Below are 26389 nucleotides of genomic sequence, written 5' to 3'. Positions count from 1 at the left end.
AAACCTGCTTCAAAGGTTATTCTTGTCTTGCGTATTTTCTTGCACATTTTCCTGCACTTTTTTTGAGCAGAAAATATGCACGCGTTTTTTTCCGCAGCGCTTTTTTACTTTTGCAGCATATTTTGCTGCGTCCATAGAGGTCTATGGACAAAAAAGCGCTGCGGAAAAGTCAAAAGCATTGACATGCTGTGTCTTGAAAAAAACGCTGCATTTCCGTACTGCGGCAGCACAGAAAAAAATCCGTCCTGTGAGAACAGCTTTTTGCCCAAACCTATTTGCACTGCATTGCACTGCAAAAGCAGCAGTTTTGCCGCAGTGCGGATATGCAACGGCAAACCGTGGCAAAATCGCAGCAAATCCGACCCATGTGAATGCAGGCTTCGGGCATCAAAATACCCTGTCCCAACCCTGCAGCCACCACATTCATCTGAGGCCAAGGGGCGATGGGGGTCAGAACTGGGAATAGGAGTGCGTCACAGAGGTTGGACCTGCATATAGCAGACTTTCATAGCATATTCTGTAGTGTAGACATGTTATTAAAGTCTCAGATGGGAATATCCCTTTAAATGTTTGCGCTCATGTATGCAGTGACTACACATATACGTGTGTGTGCTTGTGTGTAGCAGCTTTGTGTAAACTCCTGCTTTTTAAGGCACGGTATGGTGGTATTAATTTAGTTCTATATGCCAGTATTATCTGGGCACTGCATGCTGGTGTTGTGGAGCACTATATGGAGGTATTTGGTGCTACGGTATTAATATACTGTTATTTCTCCACAGGACACTAAAGCCTGTAAAGAAATAACAGTATCGTAATACCGTAGAATGATTCACCTTATATTGGTATTATTTCTGCACTATATGGCACCATTTCTTGTCTACATTGTATTTTGGAAATCTATTATCTCCATCAAGTTGGAAAATATCTCTGAGCAAAATAGTTTGTTTTGCTATTAGAACTAACAGTGCAGACTATTACTCCCCTGACAATGTCTGCGCTTTCTACTCTGTTGTATATCTACGTTTCCAGATTAGTAAAAAGAGAAAACAGCTCATGTACTGCAGGCCTCATCGGAGACTCCCTGCGTTATAAATCAGACATTGCAGCTCGAATTCTAGCAAAAGAACAACCTTGTAATATAACTCACACGGAATCCCTGAACTGTGAAGTACAAGAAATAGGCAGATAGAAACTTTTTAAAATATGTATTTCGACCTTTGACAATATACTGTTCAGATCCAGCACTGTGGATATATATCTCTCTCATATAATAGTTTGTTATCTTGATATGAAATGCAAAAGGAACCTCAGGAGACACAAAGTTTTACAACATTCATATCATCTATATTTAAAATAGCAGCATTACAAACTTGTTAACTGGTTGTACCATTTTTAGCAAAATAAATTGCAACGGGCCTGTCTTCCAAAACATTCTGGCATGGAAGTAGTGAGCAAGTAATGAGGTGCAATCATGACCAGGGCCGTTGTGGAAAGGGTCCGTCCAGTTCCTCAATGGGTGCAGAGAGCCATCAACTCCCTGAATTGCTATTTCATGGGATTATACAAGTACTCACTGCGGGCGGCTTCACCCTTGTGCGTTTATGTACGCGACACACTGGCAGAAACGCACATCCCGTTACGCATATTTGCACCCCCCTAATGGACTTCTTTGGGGTCCTTTGGTGCGCAAATGTGCACAACAGGTAGAGCATGCTGCACGCAAAAAGAGGAAATGAGAATTGACCCGTTGAAATCAATGGCTTCTATTTTCTGCGTATTGTGCGTGCAAATATGCCCGTGTGAAACCGCTCTAATAGAGATCTATCAGAAGAGCTGACAAATGCTCTCTAACGGGATGTTCACATGTAGCGGAAATTACCTTGGCAAATCCCATAGTATTTCCATAAAGAAAATCACAGTGAAAGCCACGCTATTAGTGCAGATTATCACCAGAGATCAGTTGGGTATCTGCAGATGATTTTAGCAGCTACAGCACTCCCCCTCACCTTGGAATACATCCCTACTAGAGATGAGCGAGTATACTCGCTAAGGCACATTACTCGAGCGAGTAGTGCCTTAGCCGAGTATCTCCCCGCTCGTCTCTAAAGATTTGGGGACCGGCGGGGGGCGGGGAGCAGCGGGGGAGAGCGGGGAGGAACGGAGGGGAGATCTCTCTGTCTCCCTCTCTCCCCCCTGCTCCCCACCGCAACTCACCTGTCACCCGCGACGGCCCCCGAATCTTTAGAGACGAGCGGGGAGATACTCGGCTAAGGCACTACTCGCTCGAGTAATGTGCCTTAGCGAGTATACTGGCTCATCTCTAATCCCTACCCATTACACATCACCCAGCAACCTCTAATGAGCGCCGAGCTGCTGATCACGTGATTTGGAAATGGCATCACCTGACCAGCAGCTTGGCGCAAGCTTAAGGCTGCCAGGTGACATGTGACCAATGGTGTGAATTTTACTATGGTTTTCAATGCGGAAATGCAGCAGAATTCTCTGCTACATGTGAACATACCCTTAGTCACTGTCATGATGGTGGCAGCAAAAGTACTATAAATGCATGTGTTACCTATGCGGTGAAAAAACACCTATATGAATCCCATTTTATTGGTTACATTGTGTAAAATTTACTAAAATACTGTATTTACACCAGAATTCTGGCATTGAAATCATATATGTGCAAAAATTATCAACTTTATGACCTTTTTGAATCCTACTTGGGACTTTTCTAAAAGTGGGTGTGGCTTAGCAAAAGTTATGTGGCTCACATGGCCTGAAATATTTACTATAATGTACCCAAAAAACTAAAGTGAATTGTAGTGTAAGGGTGCCATGGATTTCACATTCTGGAGCGTGGACTGGCCAGCCGATAATAGATTTGATACACCTCATTCTAGAGCACTTTGGACTTAGACAAGCATATAAAATGTCAGTCTAAGTACATTTCCCCGATTGTTCTTTAGATAGATCAGTTCAAACTAGATTTCTTTGGACATTGCAGGTCCCATTATGTCTGGTGTAAAGCAAATACAGCAATCCATCAAAACAACATCAAATCAATAGTCCAACATGATGCTGCTAGTGTGATGTATGGGGCGCTCCGCTGATTCTGGAACTGGACAGCTTACTATTATTTATAGGAAACCTCTAGACAAATTAGTGATATGGCCCTAATTGGGTCATGTAACATATCATGGACACCCATTCTTTCACTCTAGTCCTGTAAATGCAAATTTCAAGGTGCTCCTTTTACACGGAGTGATAAATCATTTGCAAGAGCAATTTTAAGGAGACACGACACTCCTCCTGACCTACATCACAGGCCTCTCACCAGCTAAGCCAGAAACCTACTGCACATTGATGAGGGGCAAGCACCCCGAAACAGCTGTCTGTGTATGGGTTTTGGCTTGGTTTCCTATTCCCAATCATTGTTATAAAGACCTGTATAAAAGGTCTGACATTGATATGAAGGAATGCTGCCATCCAATAGGTGGCGCTGCAGAGGTAGTCATTCCATCTTCCTTATTTTAGTTTAGAGGTCACTTTAATCTAGACAGATTTTATTATAGTTCTAATTGTTCCAGAATGTGTTTGAATGGCATCCGTCTGTCTGTTGATCCATCTCTCTCTCCACCATTCCATCCATTTTTCTGTCTCTCTATCTCTCTCTCTAATCATCCATCTCTCTCTCCATCATTCACTGTCAGGAACCTAGTAGATTTGTAAATATTTCTAGCTTAAAACTTAGCTTTTATTAAGAATACTTAAATATAAAAAATATACATATAGCACTATTCCAAAATTATTGACATACACAAACTTACATATAACACATTTTCCTTGACCTCTCTGTTATCCTATAGGGCTGTAGATATAGATTGGCCTGAATTCGCCACCAGATACCTGGTTCTTTGATCTTATGGGGTATACCTGGTCTGCGATTTTTGATGATAATCTACTAGCCCAGGAAATTCTCTTAAAGGGAATTGATCAAGGAATGATTTTTATGGACTGAATTAGTCAGATCAATCATATTTCATCTTTTAGAACTGTTATTCATACTGCAAAACATATCACTTTCTCACTCAGTACACTCGTGATATCCCGAGTCATTACCCAATAACTGTCACTTGGCAAGTGACTAGTTATAAAAGTCCCCACGTGTTCACTAGTGGAGATCAATGATCACTTATGGGTTTGATTTTATTAACCCTATTTTACTGGATCTAAAACAAAATAGGATCGACACGTTTCTTTAGTCTGGTGTTGTTGTTAGATTAATTAATCAGGATCCAGAATTTTCTAATTGTCGAAGAGGTAAAATATTTACCCCAACAATTACAATGTTGCAGTATGGGGATTATCTGAGCCTTTCGGCTTTAAAGGAGATGTCCCGCGCCGAAACGGGTTTTTTTTTTTTTAAACCCCCCCCCCGTTCGGCGCGAGACAACCCCGATGCAGGGGTTAAAAAAACCACCCGCACAGCGCTTACCTGAATCCCGGCGGTCCGGTGACTTCAATACTTACCGCTGAAGATGGCCGCCGGGATCTTCTACCTTCGTGGACCGCAGCTCTTCTGTGTGGTCCACTGCCGATTCCAGCCTCCTGATTGGCTGGAATCGGCACGTGACGGGGCGGAGCTACACGGAGCCGCTCTCTGGCACGAGCGGCTCCATAGAAGAAAGCTGAAGACCTGGACTGCGCAAGCGCGGCTAATTTGGCCATCGGAGGCCAAAAATTAGTCGGCTCCATGGAGACGAGGACGCTAGCAACGGAGCAGGTAAGTATAAAACTTTTTATAACTTCTGTATGGCTCATAATTAATGCACAATGTACATTACAAAGTGCATTATTATGGCCATGCAGAAGTGTATAGACCCACTTGCTGCCTCGGGACATCTCCTTTAAGGATAGATAAACCCCGTATCTGTAGAATTGAGGTAACAGTTAATGATAAGTACCCCAATTAAGCATGCTATCATGTATAGCCGCCTAGTGGTGTGATATTTACAATCACTGAAAACCCTCCTGGATTAAATGACCACACATGAGCCTCCTATATAGTAACAGCGCTAGAGCACCTAAACATTGATGGGGGTATGCTTCAGAGCATATATCTGCATACCCCTATTCGATATTTCAGTCTTACGGTGTGACTGGTAGCTCTGGTTGTCGTGATGCTTATGTACTGATATCACAATAAGCGTCCACCCCAATCACCCGGTCTAGTTAAGACGCCCCACTGTTTGTTTTTTGTTAGTGCTCAGGAGCGCTGCATGGTACGTGCATGTGCGCGCTCTGACAGTCCTCTCTCCATCCATCCATCCATTTATTTATCTATCTTTCTCCACCCATCTTTCTCTATCCCTCCATCCATGTCTCTGTCTATCTCTCCATCCATCCATCCATCCATCCATCCATTTATCTCTCTCCATCCATCCATCCATTTATCTCTCTCTTTCCATCCATTTATCTTGCTTTCCATCCATCCATCTATCTCTCTCCATCCATTTATTTATCTCTCTCTCCATCTATCCATGTATCCATCTCTCTCTCCATCTATCCATGTATCCATCTCTCTCTCTCTCTCTCTCCCCATCTATCCATCTCTCTCTCTCCATCCATTCATTTATCGATCTTTCTCTCCATCAATCCATCCATCCATCCATCTATATTTCTCTCCATCAATCCATCCATCCATCCATCTATCTTTCTCTCCATCAATCTATCCATCCATCCATCTATCTTTCTCTCCATCCATCCATTTATCTTTCTTTCCATCTATCCATTTATCTCTCTCTTCATCCATCCACTTATCTCTCTCTCCATCCATCCATCTATCTCTCTCCATCTATCCATGTATCTCTCTCTCCATCTATCCATGTATCTCTCTCTCTATCCATCCATTTATCTCTCTCTCTATCCATCCATTTATCTCTCTCTCTCCATCCATCCATCCATCCATTTATCTCTCATTCCATCCATCCATGTATCTCTCTCTATCCATTTATTTATCACTCTCTCTCTCCACCCATCTCTCTCCATCCATCCATCCATGTATCCATCCTTCTACTCATCCATCCATCCATCCATCTCTCTCTCCATCCATCCATGTATTTATCTCTCTCTCTCATCCATCCATGTATTTATCTCCCTCTCTCCATCTATCCATCTCCTTTGCTCCATCCACCCATATTTCTCTCTCCATCTATTAATCTATGGCTTTTTACCAGTGTTGACTCCTCCAGTGAATATCCAAGCTCCTGTGGTCATGGCAGCTTTAATCAGGCCTTTCCCGAAGACCTGTTTCAGTTTTGGCTGGAGTTCAAAGTTTTGGAGGCCTCCATGGACTGATATGAGAAGCTTTGGCAGTTCTAGCTGCCACTCCTTTGTCATAAGGTGCAGCAGTAAGTCAGGCTTGGTGTCAAAGGAAACACGTACATACTGTAAGGAGACAGAAACAGAAGATATAAACATAAAGGGATTCTTATATTTATAGGTAAACATCTGCTATATTTACAGGTATGTCCTTAATGCTATTCTATATTTGGAGAATAAAGTCAAGCAAACGACTATAATGTTAGGCTATAATTACATGGCCGACAGCAATGCTTGGTATACTTGAGCGCATGTCGCATTGCACGGCACATGGACACTCCATCCGTGTGCTGTGTAATTTACAATAGACACATTGCAAGTCCTATTCTCGCACCTGAATCCTACGAAAATAGAACCTGTTCCAGTTTTTTCATCGTATAGGTGAGAGAGGTAAATTAGTCCACTGAACACAATGGGTTAATACAACGCACAAGTTCTGTGTGTCACATAAACACACAGAGCTCGCCTCGTATGATGTTCTCAGCTGTGTAAATACGACCTCAGTTAGAGGAATTGTTGCTTTTATTGTGGGTAGACTATGGAATTTAAAATTCTGCAGAATCTGCAATTTATGGCCGCCTATATTCTGCCACTGAACTGAAGGTGAAGGATGTCATAATAGACATTTTTCCTATGTATTTACTCAATCCATTGAAACATTGTAGAATAATGTACACAGTAGAATGAATTCTGCACTTCAATCTGTTAGTAATTCCCTAAATTACTGCAGTTTATGATTGGATCACATTTTCTATTCAACATTATGAGGAAATTATTCTTTCAATCAGCTCCATAGCGTAATATATAATATATATAAAATATATAATATATAAAAACGAGCTTCATGTGAAGCTTATTATATGAGAAGAAAATGGAAAATTCACATGATGAGAAATGGGAAAATTTGTTCTATAATCAGTTAATTTAGATTACTGATATTGTCTATATGCTATAAGAACTGATTAAGATGACAGTGATATCTCAGAACTTCTCTTTAGGGCTCATTGACACGACCGCTGTGGGTGCGCAGTATAGGCACATGAAAAGATCGCGGCTATATTGCTCTAAAGATCCCATGAACAGGTTAATGTCAGCTACCAGAAGTAGCCTGCTCAGACAGTGCCTGGTACAGTACATGCTTTCCAGCTCCCATAAGAGTCTATGGAAAGCACGCAGCAAAGATAAGTCAGGTCCTAACTTTGTGCGCACCACGGAGCTTAGATGCGGCCTGCAGTCGCATGTTCTATCTAAGTGCAAGAATTTAGCGTGTCTAACATTATTTCATGTGAACACTTCTATACGCGTTCTGTGCGCTCCTCTAATGTGCACGGACAGAGCTGGTCTGAACGAGGTCTTAACCCTTTCCAATCCACTGTCTGACGTCTGAAGACATTCTGATTAAAGGCTGTACAGCTCCGATGTCGGAAGACGTCCGGCAGGGTATTCTTACTGTATATTACTGGCCGTTCTGTTGTCGGGGGCCTCTCCAGCATGTCCAATTCCGCAGTACTGGCTCTAGCCAGCAGATGGCGCCATTGTATAATGGCAGAAAGAGAAAGCCCACTAGGAAACCCTAAATGCAAAATTGGATTACAAAGGGTTAAATGAGTTGTTCAGGATTGAAAAAATGGTCTGCTTTTTTCAGAAACACCACCATTCTTGTCCATAAGTTGTGTTGGGTATTGCAGTTTATGCTCATTGACTTGAACAAGGGTTATCTGCAATACAATGTACAGCCCATGGACAAGAGTGGTGTTGTTTGTGCAAAAAAGCTGACCATCTTTCTTAAACCAGGACAACTCATTGAAACATCAGCAAGCGTCCTTTTAGACAAACCGATCCTTGTTTGAATGAGTGAACGAGTGGGTGACGTCACCGCTAACTTGTTCGCACTCGTGCAGTCTGTTAAGACGGGCAAATGCATTGTTGGCTCGTTCAAATGACAGTTGTTCAGTCTTTCACATCCTCTGTAGAAGTGAATGAGAAGGACTAAAGAACTACTGCTTAAACTGAACAATAAGTGAATGAACCCACGATGGTTCTTATGCCTGCGTAAAATGAACAACGAACGAAAAGTGGAGGATTCTCATTCATCGTTTAGTCGTTGGCTCGTGTTTAGACAGAAAGATTATCTTTTACTTTTGCTAGTTAATCGTTCTGTCTAAATGAAATACCACCTAAGTTATAGAAAGTACTTCAATGGCTTGCATTGATATGGAGGTAGTGTAGTTATGGGGACCTAATTATGAAGGCAGTTGTCTGCGTGCATATGCATATGCTTTTGTCTTTGCAAATCCTACATTTAGTAAATCATGCACACTACCCTGCTGTTGAAAGATTTGTTGCATCTTTATATTTCTTGATTTAGGACTTGTATGCATAATTGTGTCCTTCTGTAAACTAGCTATAGGTCTGATGAATGGGCTACGGTTTATTTGCATACTTTGCTTTGCCTTGTTTGTTAATGCTCAATGTGATTAATACACAATCAATGCAATTCCTATGTAGTCTGAACTGCCAGTCTACTTGTTGATGATTTCCACATAGTAGCAAAATGTATCTATGCTGCTTAAAGAAGAACTACAGAATAAATAAACAAAGACAGTAGCAAAGGAATAACGATACATTAAATCAATGCTAGATTATACATTTGCTAGCTTTACAGCCTATGGTAACAAACAGTTGAGCTGCCACTTGAATATACAGAATCTGAAGTGCAAATGTATCCATTGCTTATACAGTTGGTGTTAATAAAATAGTACTTCAGTACAACATACTAGATGAATACAGTATAAGAGAGATGTACCATGGCCTTATTGGAGTGCCCCCCTCCCTGGAATTCAATTGTCCCAAAGGCATCAGTGGGGCTGAGCTGAGTATGTTTTCCGATTGACCACTTTTCTGACTGAACATCATTCCGATTCAGTCTGCCTTCATTCTTCTCATTTTGGATGATGGATATACTTGGAGTCAGGCCAACATGCTGGCCTATGAGTCGCCCACAACAACACCTACAGTATAAAGGAAACAATAGGGTGATTGTTTTAGCATTACAACACATCAGAAGCAGACAAGACAATGGGGGCTTCCAGGACAGCGTTTGTGCTGTGTTAGCTTTCTACAGTATGCTGAACTCAAACACTGGACAAGCTATTACATTTCACTTTCATTTGCATCTGCTGGGATTAAACTCCACATAACCTCTCCACTCTCTCCAAATGTTTGGACTTCTTATGACGTAATCTCAAAATAAAGGGGAAACAATCACTCCAAAAATTGATTGTTCGTTAACCTTCTACTGAGGTTATTCAAATTGTGTTGGTTTGGGACTTTATTCTACACTGATTTTAATTACATACATTTTAATTACAGTACATACGTTATAGTAAACAGCAATGTAAATGTTTGAAGTATACTACTCATTAAATGCACCTAAAAAAAGGGTAGATATGTTACCTTAACCCTTTGCAATCCAATTTTGGATTTAGGATTTTTCTTTCTGCCATTATACAATGGCGCCATCTTCTGGCTAGAGCCAGTTCTGCGGTATGGGACATGCTGGAGAGGCCAGCGACAACAGAGACTCCAGTAATGTACAGTAAGAATACCCTGCCGGACGTCTTCCGACATCGGAGCTTTACAGCTTTTAATCAGAAAGTCTTTAGACGTCAGACAGTGGATTGGAAAGGGTTAATGCTGGGACAAGGGGTAGATGGAATAGGCAGCAGCCTAGGACAACATTCAGAAGAGCAAAATGTAAAGATTTTGTGGTCTTTTTTTTTTAACCCCTTAAGGACCAGGGTGTTTTGGTCCAAAAAGATCAGACACTTTTTAGGGAGTTTACCCATGTCGTGGTTTTACGGCCCTATTTTATTTTCTTTCAGCTAGCAAAATTATTTTTGCTGCATCTTTTATAGGGCTATTTTTTTAATATGTTTTTTTTTCACAGAATTTTTTTCAATTTTTTGTAGTTTTATTAGGGGTAAAAATCTAATGAACTTGTTATTTTTAAAAAAAATTAGTATATTTAAGCTAAATTAAAGCACAGGAATGGGTTTCTCATTTTGTTTTGGACATTTTAATATATAATTTGTATAGTCTCAGATTACAGGGTGCATTTGATGATGGTTTTGGTTGGCGTCGACGTTTTTTTAATTATTATTTTAGCCTGTGATTTTCTTCTTTACTTGTTTTTGTAACAATTTCTTTTACCATCTGTATCCCCCATGATGTCATATAAGACCTCTGGGGTTCATTTACATTGTCTTTTTTTTATTTTACAGTTTTCCACTCTGGGAAATCTGTGGCATCCATAGGAGCCCAGTTACAGGGGAAAACATCCCCCTGTAGTGACAGTAGTCACTAACAGAGCTGATCTGGGTCTGTTAGGACCCTGCAGCTCTGCTATGGCAGGGAGCGCTTGCACTTTATGTATTCTCTACATAGTGGTCATTGAATGTTATGTAGTGTGCAATTGAGAAGACAGAAACGGTTAAAAACAGCTTCTATCTTCTTCTCTGGGTCCTTGGCTGATACTAACAGCCGAGGACCTGACCTGCTCCTGCCTGATTGCACGAACAGAAACTTTAATTCCACTCTGCATTTTTAGCATCAGCTGAGATTAAAGCCCAGGACCAAGCGCCATAAATTTACGGTGCTTTGTTCTTATCGGGTTAGATCAATGTGCTTTTGAAAATAAAGACTTTTTGTAAAAGTGTTTCCTTACAAAATTTTTAATTGTTTGATTTCTATGCATGCATTGTTTTCTAAGGCACTGCAGACTGGGGGATTGAAATCTTTCCAAATTCTGTCAGTCAGAATAACATAACAGCTCTTTCCTTAGCCTTTTCCATGTTGTGAAGGTGCATTCACTGCCTTCCCACTGAGTTATTACAGAGGACAGTATGGCAGTGCCGGGTGATAGTGGAGGAGATCAGGAGGACAGAGACAGAGCAGAGAAAGCTACTATTACAGAGGGCTGTAATTCACTCTGGTTGAATTTTATGCTCTTATCAGTAGTGAGGAGGAACATCCAGCAGCTACTCAGAGAAAGAATGAGCTTGACAGAGAAATAGCTTTGTAGCATTGTGTAGACATGGTTATGCTATGCAGCCTCTGAAAGAGGAGAAGGGAGGGGGAGCTGAGTTTGTGCACAATCATGAGAGAGACCAGTTGATCAGTGCTGGGAATCCCCTCAAGCCAGAAATCTGAATGTCGGAGAGCTTGCAAACCAAGCATGAGGCTTTTCCAAATGCATGAGATGGAAAACCTGATGTAAAAAACAGAAACGCATCATTTTTTCTGCAGGGACTTAGTAAGATATGTATGGATTTTTCATACACAAAGGTTTCAATGGCCTTTGAAGATTAACAAAAAATAAATATTGAGCTAAATCTCTTTGTACTACCAATTGGACACTGTGTCCAATCTGCTTATAACGCTGTAAGTAATGGGGTACAATGAGCACTTCTTTTTTAGTTAAGGGCTTCTTCGCACCAGTGTCTTTGATAGCTGGCACCTGCCTGCAACAGCCATGATCAGCGTGAAGGCTGAACACGACTGGTAACCTTTTAAATGCCCCGATACATATTCCAGGGTCTCGAATAGCCCCCTCATGATGAGATCGTAAGGTGCTGCTTGCCTGCCATAGTAGCCTGGGGCCTTCTGAAGGCCCCCAGGGATGTCATGGCTGATTGCCTATCAAGCCATACCTGACCATAGAATAAAGTTATCATGTCCATTTTGCCATACGCCATAAAAACAGCGTTTAAACTCGTTTAATGGAATAAATATACCATACAGTATATGAATAGAAAACTTTGCATACATTGTAAGTTTTTCCAGTTAAGGAAGAATTACACAGGTACATTGTTACAACCAACAAATAAATATTGCATTAGCATTAGCTCATTAGGTTACAGTGTCAGCAGAGTCTGACTGTTGGCACCCTCATTACCGACCAGACCTAGATACAGTTCTGTTCAATAAACTTTGGAGCAAGTCTTGTGTAAAAGTTTTGTCTGTCACGCCATACCACCTCCCCCCCACACCTTGTCAAATTTCGTGTAGTGTTTTATTTAAGTGATTAAAGGATTAAATGTACAAATCCTATTGTGGCATTTATAAGCGAAAAAACTGAAAAATCACAGTTTTAAACAATAATATTCTAGAGAAAACTATATAAAATTAGTATCACTGCATTTGTTCTGTACATTATTTATCCCGTAGAGCGAATGCTGTTTTTTCATCCTGCCTCTCAAAAAACAAAAAAAAAGTCAACTTTCTTCTTTTTCTTTTTTTTTTGTATATTATAAAACCCATTGAAAAGAAAAAAACAAAAAGTGGTAAGAATCCCGAAATGGTCTCAATGAAAACCACAGCTCTTCCTATAGAAAACAAGCCCTCACACAGTTACGTCACCAGAGAAATTAAAAAAAATATATATATGTTTCTCAAAATATGGCAACAGAAAAAAACAAATTATATTTAAAAAAATGATTTTATTGTGCCAAAATAGTAAAACCAAAAAAAAAATCATATAAATTTGGTATCACCATGATCACATCAGCTGTTAGGGCTCAGTCAGATGAGCGTTTTTTTTCACGCATGTGAGGTCCATGAAAACGATTCTCAAAACACATGTCTAAAAATTGCGCAACCAAAGCGGCCGGCACGTTTTAAATTCGCATTTGTTGTGCGGTCACACGACGGTAAAATTTGCACATAAAGTGCAGTCCCATCGCTATCCCCTGCTGCGGCTGTCACAGCCATGCAGATACGACAGCATCCAGGGGTTTCACCTTGTTGTCAATGGGGCCAGGGGAGGCACGCAATGCTATCCCATTGGCTGCTCCCACCCAATTGAAAGCAATGGGATGAGGGGACCCCCACAGGGATTTTCAGGGGGGGGGCTTGAAATATAAGCCCTCCCCCGAAAATATGCCCTAGATGCTGGGAAAACCCCCCAAATAATACATCACCTAGAAGCAGTGTCCGGGGCTCTGCTGCATCCTCTCCCCGGGTCCCCGCCACTGTTCTTCATCATCTTCTTCTGGCCAGGGATAGAAAAATCCCCGCCTCCTTAAAGCGCTGTGATTGCGCTCAGCCAATCTCTCTCTCCCCCCCGCCAACCCTCCCCCCCAAGCCTGCTCGAACGAGAATGCAGTTACTCCAGAAGAGCGATGCTCGCTCGAGTAACTGCCTTAACCGAGCGTGCTCGCTCATCTTTAGTAACAATAGTTACTGACAGAGCTGGTGTAGAGTCTGCTAAGATCCTGCAGCTCTTACATGCCGGGCATCACTGGGGGTCACCGATAATGAATACTGTGTTGAATAGCAGAAGCGCACTTCCGTTTTCTCCTTTCACTACATATCTGGTCCCCCCCCCCCCAAACTATTAACAACTGCTTCTGCCTTCTTGAGATGTTTGGCTGTCATGGACAGCCAAGGTTGCAACCTGCTCCTGCTAGATTGCAGTAGCTTTAATCCCACACCATATTTTTACTATCGGCTGGGATTAAAGCCCAGGACCAAATGCCATAAATTTACAGAGCTTGATCCTTATCAGGTCAACTCACATTATTTTCAACATAAGAAAACAAAGGTAGAATTGCTTTTCCTTCCCATGCCCCTAGACAGAGACAATAAAAGTTAATCAATAAGTTATAAAATAGGTGGCATTGAAAAGTACAACCCATGCTGCAAAAACAAGCCCTCATATAGCTGCATCAATGGAAAGATAAAAAATAATCATGGCTCTCTGAATGTATCAATGCAAAAGCAAAAAAATAAATAAATCACTGCGCTCTTAAGACCCAAAGACTCGCAATGGGTTAAAAAAATTGCCATGGCTTATTCAATGATTATTAGTTTACCGAAAATAAACTGCCATCCCGGTGTGCGGGACTGCTCTAAAGCGGCTTGTGTACATCAGTCCTTACCTATGGGGGTCTTTGGTGCTGGGTATGATGTGCACGCACTCTCTCTTGTGAAAGACTCGTTCGATCCATGATTTCTGGGCCTAAATAAATGAACACAGAACAGAAAAGGTAAGAAAATCAATATGAAATAATGTCCTGAAATGAGAAAACAAATGTAGCAATCATCTTGGAAACACGGCTATTGATCAACACAAGAATTCATTTTGACCATTCGTGGACTGATTTATTTCTACCTGACACAGCGATCGAGTCAGTCCATGTTAAGGGTAGATATACCTCCAACTGATAGCAGCCCTCAATGCTGAACAGGAAAGATCTTGCAATAACTGCACCCCATCTTTTTCGTAAGGAATTATTGGACCCCATTGGCTGTTGTATAGGTAAGAAATTACAGTATTGATCATAATTGCCTATTTAGTCTTACAAAATGTGTCTGTTAGTAAGAAACAGGTGTGGTTCAAGTCTTGTCAAACCTCTGTCCTTAACTCGATGGTTATTCTGCCTTGACCTGAACACGTGAGACCAGGGGTGTTACTATAAAGGATGCGGTTGCACCCTGACCCAGGAGCCTTAGGGGGCCCATAAGGCCTCTCTTCTCCATATAGGGGGCCCAGTACTATGAGTAAAGCATTATAGTTGGGAGCCCTGTTACAGGTTTTGCATTGGGACCCAGAGGCTTCAACTTACACCTCTGCGTGAAAACAGAATGGTTTCTAGAGCCGTGTGGCCTGACAACTCTACTATTGGTTATAGCTGGCAGGAGAAGTGTCAGTGCCAGGTCCACTGAAGATGCTTGGCCCACTCTGGACATTGGGGCCTCAATACTTTCAGCTTCTCCTTCTATGCTGGGTCCTAAACTCTGCATCTTGTATCTGGTAGATAGAAAGCATTAGCACTATAGACCGTGGGCTGCTCTGCTAGCTACAAGTGCATATTTTTTGCATGAGGCTCTATTCACACGTATTCTACTTAATATTTTGCATCAGTATTTGTAGGCCAAAACCAGCAGTACATCCAAAATACGTAAGAGGTTCTAATCTTTCTATAATATGTCATCTCTGCAGGTTCCACGCCTGGTTTTGGTTTACAAGTACTGAACTGAATACTACTGTCTGGATGAGGCCTAAGGCTGCTTTCAGATTTGGCAGAAAATTCTACCGCGTACAAATCTGCACCAGATCCGCAAGTCTTATAGTTTGATGTTGATTTGCCACAAAACATATGTTATAAGACGTGGATTTTCATGCAAATTTATCTCAGGTGGCATTTAAAGCTATATGCAATAGTACCTTATTTGGTCAAACAGTCATATTATTCCTAAACAAAATGTACTGGCATATAGGGCTATGTATTATATGCATTAGAATATGCGAATTAAAAAATGATTTAAAAAGGGAAATTAAGAGTTAAAATTTAGGTAAAATTAACATTTCGAAAAAAATGATGCCAAAAACATACAATTAGGCAGAATCAGATTTTTCCAGTGCGGATTCCACCTCTAAAACCGCAGTATAAATCTGCAGCTCATTTGCATATTTCTGTCGTGTATCTGCATGGGGATTTAGCCCTTATCTATGGACAAAATCTCTGCCATGGATTCAACGTGGATCCATGTGAAGAAGTGGCATCACTACTTTTTTCCGATGATGTGAATTTGAAATACACAGTGGAAAAATCTGCAACGTGAAGACAGCGATGTGGCTTCTCCTTTAAATAAATGGGGTGTGCACTCAAAGTGGATTTTGCTGTGGATTCCACACCAAAATCTGCTGTGTGACCATTTAGAGAGATTTCACACAGAATGGAATTGTCCTTAGAACACAGAACAAGTGCAGATTTTGTTTCTTTTTTAACTGGAAATCATTCTATGGAACATCTTGTAGAATTTCTTGCATGTTTTTACAAAGACCTTAATTCTGGAATTACATGTCCTGTATGTTAGAAATCCGCAACAACAATTCCACAAGACGTTTGTAATTCTGCAGCAGAAAGCTTTTCCGCTGTGGAATTCAATCTAGCGAGTTTAACAAGTGTGGAATTCAAGCCCCATGTGGATAACATTGAGACTCAGAAATGTCCATGCGGACTAATTCCGTCCCGTGTAAGAGGGTCCTAAAGCTGCTTTCACATGGGCTGGAATTAGCCACAGGACAAATCCAAATCCGCAGCTGTGGAATTCCAACTCAAACTCCGCAGGTCAAACTGTGGATTTGGATATGGAACTGCAGGCAGGTTTTTAAGCTATTTTCAATCTTCCAATAAAAATCCGCAGTTAGCCTACAGATTTGGGTGCGGAATTTACAGCAGCCTGCTGTGCGCCCTGTGGGCTAATTCCACCCTTGTGAAAGCATCCTAAATATTTTTTTTGTAACACTCTTTCAATATTGTGAACATATTCTCAGTGATATGTACATTTTTAAATAGGGGTTTTCTTTATTTTCCAAACAATAAAAGTTAATATGAATTTATTGCTGACTAATGTCTAAAGAAACTTTCTCACACAACTACTTTGTCATAAAAATAAAAAAGTTTTGACTGTGTTGTGTGAAGGCAAAATCCAAAAAATTCTTCCAGCCAATTTGGCCACAAGTACCCAAATTTCCTTATTTCCAGCTGCCCTCTCTCCCTTTAAGCATATGTTCACATGTGGTGTTCTAGCTGCTTTTTTTTGCTGTTGTCTAGTAAAAATTACAGGAAAATATGATCATGTCATTTTTTTAAAGCAAGAATGGGCACAAAAGCAAGGCATAGTGTCAGGTGTGAACATATCCTTAGTGTGACTTATAGCATACTGGTGCCCACTGCGTTTCTACAGACGAAGGGCCTACGCAACTCTTAAGCTGGTCCTGTGTGATACTTGGCAGTATACCCCTAGCAATCAGACTACCAGACATGACTAAATTATTGAGCTCAAATGTGGACTGGCATTGTGCTGAAGGCAGGGAATACAAAAAGTCAGTTTGGTAGAATTTTTTTTTCATCAAAAACCTTTATGTGAATGAAGAACCTTTTAAAAAGATCATTCATATACAATGTAACATGCGCATATATTTCCAAATATCCCATGTAATGCTATTCTGTGGTATTGAATATATTTAGTATATCTCGTTAAGAACCTGACTAGACTAAATCTCAGTTTGTACATTTGCATAGATAAGTCAAGAACAGGTCAAGTACTCTTGAGGTATTCGCTTGACGTAGGAAAACACTGGCTCTTGGCTTTCTATAAAAACAGAAGGAAGTTGACAATAAACATCTACAAGTATCTTTTTCTGCAACTGTGGTTTTGTTTTGCCCTAAGCATTGTAGACCTGAAGAAAGGAAAAGATTAGATTATTCCCCTGAGAAAGTTATCTTGGAGTTCACTTGTTATTATGGCACTCTGCTTAAGACATTACTTCTGGAAATGTGAACTTTCTAAGTACAAATGTATGTGAATGGCGTGATAGAGCAATGGGATTTATACTTTAGCCTAGCCATAGTATATACCTTGCAGTAATACTGTTAAAATCCTATCTACATGGAATAGCTAATTCATCAACAATGAGTAATTGCAAACAATAGTTTTCTTATGAACAGAACATAAGGAAGAGGTTGACCATATCATAACTAACTCAACATGATTGGATTGTTCTAGATTTCACAAAGAAATCTAAATTATGGATTCAACTAATGATATAGGAAGAAACCCGGAGACATTAGAGCTGAAGAAAAACTGTTGCTACCATTAGTTTCTACATACAATATACTAGCTGTCAATTTTATGACACTGAGAAAGTCATAGCAAAGCAATTACATATGTTCCTTGTTTACAACATTCAAATGAGCTTTAAGAAGGCATTCTATGTTGCCTTGTGTTTTTACTATACTCTCTCAATAAAGCAGCATATCTGAAGTTATAGATGTCCGCCTCGTGATGCTGTGACCTACATTGACTGTACATTGTATCTAGAGGTATATACTTAGTTTAAAATGTAACATAGTATATTAGGCTGTAAAAAAAACATATGTCCATCCAGTACAGCCTATTTCCATTCCAATGTTGATCCAGAGGAAGGCAAAAAAAAACCCCAATGAGGTAAAAGCAAATTTTCTCCATTTAAGGGAAAAAACTCCTTCCTGACTCCAATCCGGCAATCACAATAATCCTTGGATCACCGACCCTTCTGAAGTAATCAGTGACTAGAACATGTAATATTGTAATGCTCAAGAAAGGTGCCCAGGCCCCTCTTGTACTCTTTTACCAAGTTCACCATCACCACGTCCTCAGGCAGAGAGTTCCATAGTCTCACTGCTCTTACTATAAAGAACCCCTTTCTATGTCGGTGTAGGAACCTTCTTTCTTCTAGATATAGAGGATGCTCCCTTGCTACAGTCCCGGTCCTGGGTATAAACAGATGATGGGAGAGATCTCTGTACTGTCCCCTGATATAGTTATACATAGTTTTTAGGTCGCCCCTCAGCCGGCTTTTTTCTAAACTCAATAACCCCAATATTGATAACCTCTCTGGGTATTGTAGTCCGCCCCATTCCATTTATTAAATATAATTATCCATTACTACTACATATTTCAACATAATGACATAGTATGTTAGGCTGAATGAAGACGATGTCCATCTATTTGCTCTATTAAATAATTTTCAATATTTATGCAAGATCCAATATTACACAAACATATTTTTTTTTAAAAGTGCTACAATTCTTCATCAGTGATGAGAAAGACTGATATCACTTCTAGATACTGTTCAGTGGCAACCAGTTGTTATTAAAGTGCATAAGCATGAAGAATCCTATGGCAGTTACCAATAGCTGTAACCTTGGTTGATTGAAAGATCTGTATTAGGATGAAGAACAGGCAGCCTGCGGCCGTGTCAAGTGCAGGACTTTCACTCTTACTTAAGGCATTGATGACCATCATAAAGTCTGGGAACACATAAAACGGCTGTGGACTTTCTGGTCTTCATACTTAGAACGATATAGTCACTGGCTGGCTGTATCCCACAACCATATTGTCATAGGCCATAATACCCCTCTTTTACCAAGATTGGTGAGTGCTGTGGGATTTATTCAGGTTTATACACCTTCTAAGCACCACTAAAGCCGGGGTGCAGAGAGTCTTTGGCTCATATGAAAAATTGTGTGACTTATAGTCCTACCTGTGGATGCAGCAGTGACTGCCTGTTACTTGCTGTGGTTTGTGATCAAATATTATGTGTAACGGGCAGTTACGGGCTCTACCAGGAACATGTCTGTTGAATAACTTTGTTCCTATGGTGTTATGCAGTTACTCATTATTTGTGTGTCTAGTATTACTTTAGGTTTAAAAATCCAAAACGGTTCAGTATGAGAAATGTCAAATCTTTTAGTATCACTGTGGCATCTTACAACTATGGGATAAAACAGAACCCCGGTACAATAAGACTTTAGTATACTAGAACACATTCACAATACATATTTTGGCTGATTCTAGAAGAACACTTATTGTGGTGGGAATAGAAGAATAAGTTCTGACCTTTAGGGCTTCTTCAGATGAGCATATATGCAAAGACATTCGCCTCAGCGCAACATATACGCGCAGTGAACAAGGTTGATTTGCGCACGTGTCTACGCATAGTACTGTATTTTTTTGCACATGCAGGGCATGTTCATTTGTATGTGCTACACATCCCTATCCTGATTTAAGAGGCTATTTAGCCTAATGAGGTCCAGATGTGTTCTCCTTTGCATGGAATTGCACCGCGTATTGTGCATTGGCGCACCTCCCATAGACTTCTATAGGGAACTTTGCTGTGCAAATATGCAGAAAGATAGAGCAGGTCCTGCTTTTTTTTGCATGCACAGAATGCACACAAAACATCATTAATGAGAATGAATCCATGGACATCAATGGGTTATATTCTGTGTGCATTGCGCGTGCTTATTCCGCACGTATGATGCACGCCACAAATACATATATATTTTTCTAATCAACTTCTGTACAGAGAAGTAAAATGAAAGTTTATTAAATTTATTAACTGACAATATTTTACTGTTAACCGCATAATAATGACTGTAATAAAATGGCTCTGGATACCATGACTGTACAAATGTAGCAATCACTAACATGACTGGTACATTGTGACAATGCGGTTTACAGCACTGCAGTACATTGTAGTTATGCTAATGCAGTAAATGTCAAATTAAGGTTTGCTATATCTGTACTTTAATTTGCCAGGGTGACAATGTGGCCCATGTCACTGCCGTCTAACTCAGTATTTAACCTACGGCACCTAGGCAAAATTAATCTGTTGCACCTGATTATAGTAAAGCATAGGAATTTCCAACTATTTTATATGAATGGTGATAGTTTCGTGTGCATTATGAGATACCATTTGATTAATAATGTAACCAATTCATAATTTACAGACATATTCTGAATCATGGCTCCTGTGGTTGGTGACTATATCTGTGTGTTGTCTTTATCAACAGAATTGGATGCTTAGGGGAAAAATAAGGGGAATAAAATGACCTATCCTTCTATAACGGGTTTGTCTTTAGACTAATTACGCTAATAAAGTGTAGAGTTAATCAATGTATCAGGAATTACTGATGATGGTGGAGAGCAGGTTGGAGCCCTTTGGGGAGAAACTGTCTACATGGAACTGGTTAGTATTCAATATGGACTCATTTTAATATGTCACATATTAGCAAGAATGCCATATATTAACGAGGGGAGTGAAAATAACTCATGAAACGCTGAACATCAGAATATCATACAATCCATCACAACTTTGACCGAGAGAATGCTCTTCAGTTTGAACTTTCTTGATTTAGTAAAAACTTTTTTGTTGGCTATGTCTCTAAAAACACTCCTTCCTAACAGCAGTTGGTGTATGAGTGACCTTTTAACGCTTTTCTGCTGTTCCTAGTAACCACATGCCTACAACCATGCATTCATTTCTCCAAATATGTGACCCTCAGCAAAAGGTGCTCCAACTGCCTCAGTATATATGACTTGCTGTATGTTCCACACCAACATTAAGAGTCATTAGAAAAGCAGATTACTAAATGTAAAAGGCTTTTTATATATATCTTATTTTTCCTGTAGATGATCTCATTCATCTTCTGTTACGTAAAGAGAAACAAACATTCCTTTGGGAGGATTTTTCGCAAGGTCATTAATGGCAGTATTTAGCCGACCAGGAAAAAAAATGTATAAATCATAAGATACTTAACATTAGCTTCCCGCTGTCTCTTTTTTATTATATTCCTAATTGACACATTACATTAAAGATCATAAAAGTGATTGGAGCAGCAAAAGAACAATCTGCTCATTTATTGGAATTTAACATAGTTTGCCTCGATTTAGCAGGTTTCCAAAACTTTTGAGCAATTTCAGCAGAACATGTTCAGTAAGTGACATAATTTACATCAAGTCCAGAGAGGATTGCTAATATAAAACTCTTATATTATAGAGTTTACTGCATAAAAGTGCATTTCCTATAGATTTCTTGATGCATGGAAGTAGTTTGGTAACAAATGTATCATTTTCTCAAGCCACAATGTATGCATGTTGATGTTTACAGTTCTATAGTTGATACATTCTTGTATACAGAGTGAAATGCTCTAAATAATATCAAATTGCAGCATCACAATTCTCAGAAAATGACTCAGACTTTTATTGCTAAGGAGGCCTCTAGTGAAGAATAACACATAGTAATCTATCAAATTTAGAATGCTAGTTCCTCAACAAGTGCAAAATGCGAATGGTTTACCTGAGTTTCAAGCAAGTTCCTCACCAAAGGCAGTCAGTCAGTCCACTGAAGCAAGTGTTGTCTTTGGTACTTTGCTGCTGACCATTATTCTCATAGCATATTCATGAGTCCTGACCGCCCACTGCACAAGTTACTCTTTGCTTGCCCAACTGAAGGTAGACTAGGCACTGAACCTGAGCCCATTAGCTACTTGGAATGTACTGCTGTGGGATTAGCCTCATTAAAAGTTCCACAGACATTCGCGGCAGCCCCCATATACACTACATGATTTGAACATCTAATCTGACGCCAAAAGAAAAACAAATCCCCTGAGAGTTTGGATTTAACTGGCACAAGCCCTGACAGGTTTCCCCCCCTTTTTTTCCCTTTTGTATGGAATATGAAAGTGTGATAAGGTGTTCTGGCCTCTGAAAGCTTAGCTCTAAAAGCAAATTCTTCAAAAGCCTCAGTGTGTCGAAGCACGGAGGAATCCGCACACACAAGAGATATTGTTAATCTGCGAAGAATGAATCCAGTGTGTTTACAGGCAAACAGATGGGACACTCTATGCCATAGCAATGTACTGCAAACGTCAATATTGATGGGTTCAATCTATGAGGTTGGTGATGAAGAACGTCATGTTTGCTTGGCCAGAAGCCTACCGGATTTACTTCTAGGATAGTCCATAAATGAGAAGATATTCTTAGTTGAATTATTAAACAGTAAGGGCTTATTCACATGGGCGATTTTTCTTTGTATTAGCAACTAATTACATACAGACATAACACTGACCCATTACAGGCGATGATGCTATACAGACTTGCATTTTGGTTTCACTTCTCAGAAGATAGTCATTAATTCAAATCAATGGGTGCACAAAAAAAAAGCAAAAAACAGCTCACATAAATGGCATACATGTGTGCTCCTTTTCTATCTGATTGCTGCTATTAGAGATGAGCGAGCGTACTCGGATAAGCACTACTCGCTCGAGTAATTGGCTTTATCCGAGTATCGCTGTGCTCGGGGCTAAAGATTCGGGTGCCGGCACGGAGCGGGGAGCTGCAGGGGAGAGCGGGGAGGAACGGAGGTAAGATCTTTCTCTCCTTCTCTCCCGCCCGCTCTCCCCTGCTCCCCGCTGCGACTCACCTGTCAGCCGCAGCGGCACCCGAATCTTTAGGGACGAACACAGCGATACTCGGATAAAGCCAATTACTCGAGCGAGTAGCGCTTATCCGAGTACGCTCGCTCATCTCTAGCTGCTATGCAATGCTAGAAAAAAATTGGGGCACTTCTTGTTTTTTTTTGTGTGCTAGAAAAAAATGGATGACATATAGATGTAAAAAAACAGACATGTAATGTGTACGGATGCAACACAGACAAATGTACAAATTTAAATTGGTCCATTTTTGTGGACCAAAATCACATATACTCATCTGAATAAGCTTTAGGGTACGTTTACATGTAGCAGGAATGAGGCTGATTTTCCACAGTGGAAAATCCATACCAAAATCCACATCAAAACCCTGTAAGACAAACTGCATCAGACTAGGATTTTGATGCAGATCTGCAGTAGACTATACCCCTTCAATTAAAAGGGTAAAAACTGCTATAGATCTGCATCAAAAACCACATCAAAATGTAGATTTTAAAGTATTTTTCATGAGGATTTTGATGTGGATTTTCCGCTACAGAAAATACTCACCATTTCTACCAGCAGAAATGCTGCGGAATTTCAGCAGAGGAAAATTCTATTGCGAATTCCGTAGCATTTCTGCATCGAAAACAGAGTCGAAATTGACACCATCAGTATGGATTTTGACTCTAAATCAGCTGTATATCTGTAGCTTCTTTCAACAGGTGCAGCGCTACTCTCACGCACTAATTTTTTGGGCTATCAGCACACCCCTTTCATCCAGTACCCGATACCTGCATCACCTGACCAGTGACCATGGGTATCGATTGAAGGAAGTGCTGAAAGCGCAAAGAATTAGGAGGGGAGGCGAGTGCTCTATGTGCTGAAATCAGATACAGATACTCAGCTGATTTTGAGTGAAATCCACATTTTTGGATTTAGAAATGATGCGGAATTTCCACCCAATGTGAACATACTTTAAGACAATATAGCTGAAATATGGATCCTTAATTCAGTGTTTCACCCTCCAGTATATTATTTTGCAGGAAATACGGCTTTATAATAGGAATTTTGAGCATAAGTAAATTCACTTGTGATTACAGGTAAACCTGGATAGAATATGATTTTCAGATTCAGCATTCTGCGCTGAATAAGCGATAACTGATCTGTTTTTTCGATGCAAGAGCTCCAAGCTCTCTGGATAAACAGAGTTAAATAAGCAATTCCTGTTACCACTAGGAGGAGCTAAAGAGCTTTATTGTATACAGTTTTACTTTTGAGTCAAAGGTATAAGTATTATATGGTTTGTTCATAAGCTTCCCCTGGTGGTGGCTGAAGGCAGTCAGAATTTCATGATTTTACTCTGTGTCCATGGTGAAGATTTGGGGCTCTTACAGTAAAAACATGAGCAACATCTGTTGTAATGATATTATGACATTGATCAGCACAGAATTATGGGCCTATTTAGGTAACATAACAAAATGATTATTAGTTAAAATGAGGTCCGTTTGAGTTCTACTATGGTGTTTATAGTAAAGCACTATTTTGTCTTGATTTTAATATAAATCTGCGACAGGGACTCCGAACAGAACCTTTAACACAGATGTGGATGAGCCCTTAAATTTGCATTATTATTTTGTATATTGGTAGACAGTTGGTAGCATAGTTAGTGGAGTAGTCAACTGGTCACATTGTTGCACATATAGCTTATTTTGTCTAATTAATAAGGTGATATTTGCACAGTTTTTCATCTTTATATGTAATTTAAGGCCCATTTACACACAACGATTATCGTTTAAATTAAGTCAAACCATGTCTTTTGAGCGATAATCCTTGCGTGTAAATACTACCATGGTTAGCTTTTCAGCTGAACGATGATTTTTAGTTCAGCATAAAAACCATTGTTTGGCCGGCCAGCAGATAGCAGGGACTGCACGCTATGATTCTCCGCAGGAGCGCTGATAACATTGTTTTCAGCTGCAGCCCCATGGGAGAGCAATGGAGCTGCATGCAGATAACAGACTACCCACTGTTATCTGCATACAGCAAAGGGAGTCTCATTTACATGCAAATGAAGCTAGTATGCTACTAATAGGCATTATTGCCCTTTAGTAGCCATGCAAAATGATCAACTGTCTTTTGAGCACAATTTGAGCGATCATCTTTGCAGCTTTAGTCTTAAACCTATACAGTCAGCTGTATGACTATGTGGTGGGAACAAAGCTTAAGTGACATCTACAAATAACTGCAATGCAATATAGCTGAAACACAATGGTTCACTGATTAACAATGATTAACTTGGACAGAACTGAGTTATTAGTGGATCTGGATGAGAGTCCATTTACACCAAACAATTATTGTTTGATCGAGTGAACAAGTGAACAATGTCAGAGTTCGCTCAGGCAACCTACTGATACAGACAGATACATTGTTGGGTCGTTCAAACGAGAAATCGTTACTTCGTTCACATTTACTAAATAAGGGCTCTCTCACATGGCCGTAAGCTTTTTTATGTGCGCCTGCCTGCATCATAAAAACGCATGAATGGGCGCACAAACCTAATGTTTGTGCGCCCGTTCAGATGGCATGGGCCCGGCGCATATACGCTGAGGCCATAATGCCATTGGGCGGGGAGAGACACAGCTTAGCTCTGCTAAATTGTCTTTCCCTTCCCTCCCCCTTGCCGGCTCCCCTCCTCTCTCCTCCCCTCCGGCTCTTTGCAATAGGATGGAGCGGGAGGGGGGCAGAGCTAAGCTCCCACCCCCTCCCATTGCAAACAGCCGGAGGGAAGGAGAGAGGAGGAGAGAAGTGGGAGAGAGTTTAGCAGTGACATTGCTAAACTCCCTCCTACCTCCCTTCTCCGGCCACTGTCATTGGCTCTCATAGGAGTCTATGCAGCGGCTGTCATATTCCGGTTGGGAAAGATTGCTTCAGGTCTATCTTTGCTGCCCGGCGTAAAAGTGCCCAGCGCTATATTGGCCGGCTGGACACTTTTATGCTGCAGGAATACGCCTGTGTGATCTGATGCATTAGAATCCAATGCATCAGATGGTAGCATATGTCTGCCGCCGTTTTCACAGTGTGAGTAAGCTCGTGTGAATAAGCCCTAAGTGAATGAGAATGACTGAACAAGCTCTATTTAAAGTGAATGATGAGTGAATAAGCCAATGATGATTTTAATGCCTATAAAAAATGACTGA

General features: G+C 40.4%; 1 protein-coding gene across 4 annotated transcripts in view; it reads right to left on the bottom strand.

Moving 5' to 3' along the window:
* TRPM3 (transient receptor potential cation channel subfamily M member 3) overlaps positions 1-26389 on the bottom strand; it is a 591964-nt gene that overhangs the window by 163933 nt on the left and 401642 nt on the right. For all 4 annotated transcript variants that reach the window (XM_066604176.1, XM_066604177.1, XM_066604178.1 and 1 more), the window contains exons 2-4: positions 14325-14404; positions 9191-9395; positions 6237-6450 (exon numbers count right to left, since the gene is read on the bottom strand). In XM_066604176.1, the coding sequence (XP_066460273.1) occupies positions 6237-6450; positions 9191-9395; positions 14325-14404 (499 nt within the window). The remainder of the gene's footprint in view (positions 1-6236; positions 6451-9190; positions 9396-14324; positions 14405-26389) is intronic.

The sequence above is a fragment of the Eleutherodactylus coqui genome, chromosome 5 (assembly GCF_035609145.1).
Source record: "Eleutherodactylus coqui strain aEleCoq1 chromosome 5, aEleCoq1.hap1, whole genome shotgun sequence".
Classification (NCBI taxonomy): Eukaryota; Metazoa; Chordata; class Amphibia; order Anura; family Eleutherodactylidae; genus Eleutherodactylus; species Eleutherodactylus coqui.
The sequence above is the reverse complement of the archived record's forward strand: the minus strand, read 5'-3'. Positions and strand labels throughout refer to the sequence as shown.